Here is a 7,972-nt window from a genome sequence, read left to right as displayed (position 1 = left end):
TCATCGCAAACTCGAAATGCCCATATCGAGTGTTGAAGGCAGTTTTTGGCACATTCTCTTTCTGAATTCTTAATTGGTAATATCCTTGTCGGAGATCTAACTTAGAAAACACCACAACCCCTTGCAGCTGGTCAAATAACTCATCAATGTGGGGCAAAGGATATTTATTTTTAATGGTTACTGCATTCAACCCTAGATAATCAATGCATAACCTCAAACTCAGGTCCTTCTTTTTGACAAATAGAACTGGAGCGCCCCAAGGTGAATCGCTCTCATGTATAAATCACTGTTCTAGCAAGTCTTGCAATTACAATTTTAACTCCTTAAGTTCAGCGGGCGCCATCCGATAAAGGGTTTTTGAAATGGGAGTAGTTTCGGGTGCTAAATCAATTTTAAACTCAATCTCTCTTTTGGGTGACAATGACACCAACTCATCCGGGAACACGTCTGGATACTCATTTATCACCAGCATATCTTCTAGTTTAATCTTTGCTCCTGGCGTGTTAACTAGAAAAGTTAGATACCCCCGTGCCCCATTACTAATCAATTTCCTAACCCTAATTCCCGAAATAAGGGCAGATGAGGCTAAAATACCCCTTACGTCTAGTTTTAGAGTTGCCTCACCAGGTATACAAAACTCAACCACCTTCGTTCGACAGTCTACCCGAACATGATAACGAGCTAGTCAATCCATTCCTATAATAATATCGTACGCCTTAATGGCTAGACTTATAAGGTCAACTACTAATTTCTGCTTACCAACCCAAATATCGCAGTTTCTATACACCTCGTTGCCAAGTAAAGATTGATTACCCATAGGTGTTCTTACTTCTAGGTCATATGATAGCCTCTCGGCCTTTACATCAACTCCATACATAAACGTAGGGTTAACAAAAGAATGACTAGCACCAGGGTCTATCAAAATCTTGGCCAACCGATGAAAAAAAGGAATCATATCTTCTACTACCTCCGATGGCTCAGGTACTGCCTGTTGGTCCAAGGCATATACCCTAGCTGGCACCCTTGGCCTAGTCCCTTCTACATCGGTCGGTTTAGGGTTTGATCGGTCAGCTAGTTGGGCATCACCAACAAGTGGACAATTCTGGTGCTCAGTACTTTCACACCGTAGACACTTTCGAGCCTTTTGCTAGCAAGTATCTTCGGTATAGTTGAGTTTTTCACAGTATCCACAAGATACTCGAGGGGCGGATGTTTGGCCTCCCTGCGAGGCACCTCTCGCCTGTCCCCGTCCACCTGGGGCTCTTCTTGGAATAACTCTCCTAGATGTACCCATAAATCTTCCACCGCCAGCTCCTCGACTGACTTTAGGGGGTGGTATGCCCCGATCACCATGTAACTGCCCCTGACCTCCACCAGGCGCACCTCTCCTTTTTGTATGAAAAGTCCTTAATTGTGCCATAGCAATTTCTATTCTCTGGGTCTTCTTCAAAACCTCCAAAAAAGTATTAATTTGTGCCGCCATCAAGGCCTCCTGTATTTCCACATTGAGCCCCTGTACAAATCTCCTTACCTTCCTTTGCTCCGTAGCGATCAATTCGGGAGCAAACTTAGATAGTTTAGTGAATTGAGTCTCATACTCAGATACACTGAGGGTTCCCTGATGGAGATTAATAAAATCATCCTCCCTCTTTTTCTGGACTATCGGTGGAAGATATTTCTCATTAAACTCGCGTACAAAATTCAACCATGTCCATGCTACACCCTCTCTCTCCCACTTAGCCCTAATTACGTTCCACCAGGCTCTAGTTGGTCCTTCAAATTGAAATACAGCAAAATTCACCTGTCTATCCTCCGTATAGTTTAAGGCAGTGAAAATATTAATAATCATCTCTAACCACCTCTCAGTTACTCAGGGCCTGGTCCTCCCAGAAACTTAGGAGGAGAAAACTTTTGGAATCTCTCTAGGACCCTATCTTGCCCCATTTCAAGATCCTTGGGTTGATTAATAGGGGCTTGACCCTGCTGCTCTATCAATCGAGCAAGAATATTGGTCATTTGCTGAATTGCCATTGTCACTTGATCCCCCCTTCAGCTCGGGGTCTAGGTTGAGGCTCAACCGTTGCATCTCTCTCCTCTCTCCATTCTTGCACCGGTTCCCGTGCCTGTCCAGCCCCACGACCACGGCTAGAACCGCGCCTTCGGGTAGTTCCACGGTTCTGACTTCTTCTACCTTCCATGTTTCTTGAATAATAGACTATATAAATATGACCAAAATAAAGTATAAAGTAGCTATCAAGCTCAAATAAAACATTTCCCAATCATAAAGAAAATACCCTAAAACACATTTAAAATAAACATTTCCTTTATATACATAGCAAAATAAGTCACATAACAAGTTAGAAAGTACTGTACAGGCCAAGGGACACAGAACATAAGCAAGCACTATATACATCAACCTTAACACGTCAATATCAAAAACAAAAGGTGACGTGTTATCCCACTATGTCCCTAACTATCTCACAAAATCCCTCGAAACCCTAGATCCCTAATCTAGTCAGTCACTGACCCGACCGACTCTGCCTCCTCCTTTTGTGTAGCCGGCTCTTCCTCTGGGTCCTCTTCAGGATCCTCATCAGGATCACTAGGGACTGCATTCTCTTGACCCTTCTCGGCCAAGTTCTGCACCATATCCTCTACCAAGGCCCACATTCAGTTAAAATATTGTCGGTCCGGTCTCTCACGTCCCTGACTACCTGAACAAGGCGACCATTAGCCTCCTGAACCCGTTTTCGGAAGGCATTGGTTCGCTCCTACTCCTCGAGAACCGAAGCCTCAAGCTCTCGGATCCTAGCACCCTGTACTCGTAGAACTGCCTGCAGACGCTCTATCTCCGTCTTGGCACCTACGATTGGCGCTACCCAATCGTCTCCTCTCGTCGGCAATCGCGAGTACTACCCTATCGGGGTAGGAGTAAGTTCTCCAACAGTCGCAGTATCGGATCTTACGTGCTAGAGACCACTGACATATGGGCCCACCGGGACATTCCTGGTCGGTAAGTATGCGACATATAGGCCCCTCAAGGTGCTCCTACCTGGTAGGTACTGGTCGAGATGGCTCGGCACTCCCATTCACAACATTATCCTCCATAGCCTACATTACAAGTAACATCGCAAATGTAAGCAATTTAAACAATTAAAACTAAGCTAAGCACCCTATTCGCTAGGGTTTCACACTTAGGCAATCATAACCAAGTTATACCATGTATAAATCGCTCACTCTACCTAGACCAATTCAAACCTAAGCTCTGATACCACCTGTGACGACCCCATCTCCCCCTAGACCTTACCCCAGGGTTTAGCGGACCGCCTGCCCAACTCTCGCCAGGACTCACTCACTTACTTCAAGAAAATAGGTTGCAACCTCAAGAGTAAAAGAAATAACAGTTCCCAAGTATGAAACGTACAAATACGTTCATTTCTATCTCAAACATCCATACAATCCTAAAGATATCAAAAGATTTTTAAGTTCTAAATACATTCAACCCTAATCGAGCGACTAGTGCGAGTACAATCGCAAAATTTTCAAAAACTAGACTATGCTAGCCTGTACTAGTCTCACGCCTCGCTTGTACTCCCTGTAAGGAAAACAAAAACTAATAGAGTGAGATAAAGCTTAGTGAGATTCCAAAACATCAGGCAGACCCAAATAGCAAATTGACCATGATTTAAAAACATAAGTATCAAGCTAGCGAGCTTATGAAGTCAAGAAAATGAGCAATAACACTGCATAAAATCAATTAACAAATCAAGTAAAAGGATACAGCCGCTATTGCAAAATAGCCCCGCCATAACTTGATCAAGTAGTAGTTGACACTCTGTCAACTTTCAAGTAAAGTAACCAGTCCAGTAGTGTCCCACATAACGCCAATCTCCGTCCACCATTCAAACCTCTTACCGGGGCCGAACGCCAAGATAAACACGTGTGGTAATACTCGAGCATATCGATTAGTCGAGGAGATAACACTCCACTCGACAAAACAAGAGACCTAGGGTTTGTTACCTAATCGACCAAACGTTTGCTGGCTCGACTCGAGTAACAAACCATAGGGTTTCTGGAATTTCAGAGAGTACTCACGTCATACACAAGTATATCAAGTCAATTGCATTCAATGCACAGTAACAAGTCACTTTTAGGGCAAGCGCGATAAAGTACACCCTTACCCGTCCAAACAAGTCAAATCACATTGGTAAAACATGTAAAAACAAGTATCAAGTACAATCATGCACTTGGAAGCACTCACCAAAGTTTTAGTGCTTGTCAAAATCACATTCAGGTACAACTCCTTGGTTGGAGTCCAAATCTACGATAAAATATCATTTAAGAGTGTAAAATTCACTAGGGTTCGAAACATAGGAGTTTCACTTCAAAAAAATCAAATGAATGAAACTTGGTTAAGTAGTAGTCATATGGCTTATCAGACTCTAGAAAACTCATGCTCGCTCTTTTAGTTTCGATAGAGAAGTGATTTATACTTTTGAAATCACACTTGGTATGAAAACTTGAGAAAATCGTATTTTTAAGGGTCGCTACTTTTACTTTTTTAAGGGTACAAGTTTCGGCAAAAATTTCAACTTATGTACCTCTTACTAATGAAAACTCAAATACCATAAACAATCGAAATTTACTTCAACCTCGAGTCGTCGCTCAAAGTCTCAAGTTCTCTCGCCTAACCCTTGAGCGAAAATTTGGGCAGTATGCCCTTTGTATTTCGCTATGTTCCAGCCACTTATGGCTTCCTTTTTTTCCTCAATGGCGTGCCCCATTTTTTATAAATGAGTGACGTGTGGATCAAAAATTGGTGATGTGGTGTTTGTAAAAAATCATAATGTGATGTGTGTAAAAGGAAAAGGCCATGGGACTTTGAAATACGACAGTTTGGCCAAATATAGTAATCTAAAAAGGTTTTGGTAAAAGTGTAGGAGTCACCACTTGGTATCGAGTTAAGGTGTACCAAGTCACCCAAAAAAATGTGGATTTAAAAAATGTAAAACTCTTTTAGATTGACTCCAAAATCTACGACAAATCAGAGAAAAGTGGTTCGGGAGTCACGGTTGAAGAGAGGGAAGGCAAAGACAATGTCTAAGGCACCCTCTCAACCTAGCCTAAGCTAGTTGCATGATTTAGTCATGATTTTCCTAATTTCTAACTAAAAGATGTATCACATTTCGATGTAACTATCATAGATGCACTCCTAAATCTAGCGATGAATTGAAAGGGACAAATATCTCTTAGAGGCTCGATCGGACTAGATCACATGAGTTGTGATAGCCAAGGATAAGCCCTCCAAGAGGTCACGAATAGTGCTAATGATGTAAGGATGAGTAAAATAAACGTGTGCAGTGTAAACAAAATGAGCGTGTGTGAAGTGAAAATGTGTAAAGTGGTAGTGTGCAAAGCGATAATATATGAAGTGAGAGTGCAAAGTGATAGTGGGTAAAGTGATAGTGTGCAGAGTGAGAATGTGTAATGCATGAACCCTAGAGGAATGCAAGCAAGATGGGTACGGGGAGACCCTAAATCGTGACTTTTGATTTACCTTTTGGTTAGAAAGAAAACGAGCTTGCTAAGGCTATGTGTAGCCATACTCGTTCGTTTCCCTTACTAGAAGGGTAACTCCCTAACCTAATCAAACAGATGACCCTAATAACTAGAATGAAATGCAAAGTCCTAAAAATCGTACTTCAAATGCGGGAAAAGGGTAAAGGATCTGTGTTGGCGAAAGCACTACAAAGATGAGAAGAAATCCAAATGAACCGAGTCACCAGCTGTTTCAACTCATGCCTGCTCTTGAGAAAATCCTACCTTGGTGCCCTTTCGGGTTTTCGCTAAGGTCGCCCCCACCCCTTTTTGTTTTGTTTTTTTCTTTTTCTTTTTTTTTCTTTCTTTTTTTTTCGAGGTGCCCTTTTGGATTTTCACCTAAGGAATAATGGAAAACCTTGACCATTATCGACTCAAGAATGTAAATTGAAGATTTCTGGCATTAGTAGAATGCTCTTCTCTCATAAATTTAGGTGAAAACATTATGGACATCACTTGCCAGTTGATTAGAAAATTTTTAATAGAAATATAGCAAGTGACAAAAGTCAGGACTCTGAGTTTTTGCAATGAGATTCGGTGGGGTGTTTTGAAAAAGGTTGAAGCTTGAAAGTAGATTTGATGGAATGTGTGAAATAATCTAAGATTGCATCATTTTGAAATTATCTCCAATTTTGAACGAAACTGAGGAAAATTTGCTCCAATTTCATTGGATTTTTCTTTCTTTGCATTTTCTTCATTCAATTTTCCTCACTTTTGCATTTTTCTTTAAAAATTAAATTTGTCCCAGTGTAGGGTTTTTCTTTTTCTTTTTCTTCTTTTTTTTTGATCATCTCTCTTTCAAAATAAATTTGCCCCAGTGTGGGGTATGTAATTCTCAGGGGCTACCAAATAAAAATTATTGTTCTAATAGTTCAAAGGGGATGACTTGGGATAAAATGTTTTGATTGGAAAGGGAGATGGCCTGACTTTTGTCTCGTCCCTTGCGTGACCTCTAAAAGAAATTTGCATAATCAAATAAAGAACTTCTTACACATGTCTAAGTTGATAGGTTAAGGGAATGTCTGTCCATCCATCTCTGCTAGAACAAGTGCTCCGCCCGGTAGCACCTTTTGAACGATAAATGGGCCTTGCCAGTTTGGAGCAAATTTGCCTTTGGCTTCATCTTGCATTGGCAAAATTCGCTTTAGCACTTTGTCCCCTTCTTCAAAGGATCGCCGGTGGACCTTTTTGTTGTAAGCACGGGCCATGCATTTTTGGTAGCATTAGCCATGACATATAGCATTCAGACGCTTTTCATCAATCAGAGCCAATTGTTCATGACGCTGCTTTAACCAATCAGCTTCTTCCAACTTGGCTTCCATTAGAATACGTAATGAAGGGATTTCAACCTCGGCAGGTATCACAACTTCCATTCCATACATGAGCGAGTAGGGGGTTGCCCCAGTTGATGTGCGGATAGAAGTCCGGTATGCCATTAGTGCATAAGGAAGCTTTTTATGCCAATCACGGTGCTTTTCAGTCATTTTATGAATGATTTTCTTTAAATTCTTGTTTGCGGCCTCCACAGCCCCGTTCATTTGAGGTCTATAAATGGCAGAATTACGGTGTTTGATTTTGAACTGTTCGCATAGTCCGTCCACCATGTCATTGTTGAGATTTTTGGCATTGTTGATAATCAATGTTTCTGGCACACCGAACCGGCAGATAATGTGATCCTTTAAGAAATTTGCCACCACCTTCTTTGTCACATGTTTGAAGGATTCTGCTTCAACCCATTTGGTAAAGTACTCAATTGCTACCAATATGAATTGATGTCCGTTTGATGCAGGAGGATCAATTACACCAATTACGTCCATACCCCACATTGAGCAGGGCCATGAGGCAACCATGCTGTGTAATTCAGTGGGAGGGGCCCGTATAACATCACCATGCATTTGGCATTTGTACATCTTCTGGCAAAATCTATACAGTCATGCTCCATGGTGAGCCAGAAATATCCCGTTCTCATGATTTTCTTTGCTAGCAGATGTCCATTCATGTGGGGTTCGCATACACCACTATGTACTTCTGTCATCATGTACTCTGCTTCATCTTCGTCAATGCACCTTAAAAGGTTCAAGTCTGATGTCTTTTTGTACAGTACCTCTCTATTTAAGAAAAACTTTGAGGCTATTTTGCGCAGAAAACTTTTGTCATTTGTGCTCGCTTCGGGGGGGTAAGATCCTGTTTTGATGAATTCGTTAATGTCACCGTACCAAGGGCGGCTGTCAAAAGCTTTGTTTATGACCCAGCAATGTGCAGGCTTGTCTTGGAGTTGAATCCGGATAGGCTCAATTAATAGTTCGTCCGGATATTGTATCATGGAAGATAGGGTGGCCAAAACATCGCGCGAATACATTTCGGGCTCGTAGGA

At 41.7% G+C, this 7,972-nt stretch overlaps 1 protein-coding gene across 1 annotated transcript; it reads right to left on the bottom strand.

Annotated features, from left to right (window-relative positions):
* Positions 1 to 6,821: 6,821 nt before the first annotated feature.
* Positions 6,822 to 7,508, bottom strand: LOC113760049 (uncharacterized protein K02A2.6-like). The gene has a single exon (XM_027302624.1). It carries the CDS (start codon positions 7,506 to 7,508, stop codon positions 6,822 to 6,824), a length of 687 nt encoding a protein of 228 aa, XP_027158425.1.
* Between the last annotated feature and the right edge of the window lie 464 nt (positions 7,509 to 7,972).

The sequence above is a fragment of the Coffea eugenioides genome, chromosome 2, assembly GCF_003713205.1.
Source record: "Coffea eugenioides isolate CCC68of chromosome 2, Ceug_1.0, whole genome shotgun sequence".
NCBI classification, from domain to species: Eukaryota; Viridiplantae; Streptophyta; class Magnoliopsida; order Gentianales; family Rubiaceae; genus Coffea; species Coffea eugenioides.
Note: the sequence above shows the minus strand (reverse complement) of the source record. Positions and strands in the feature narration are given on the sequence as shown.

Coding starts and splice junctions, on each gene's coding strand:
- LOC113760049 (XM_027302624.1), bottom strand. CDS start 7,508: ATGTACAAATGCCAAATGCATGGTGATGTTATACGGGCCCCTCCCACT.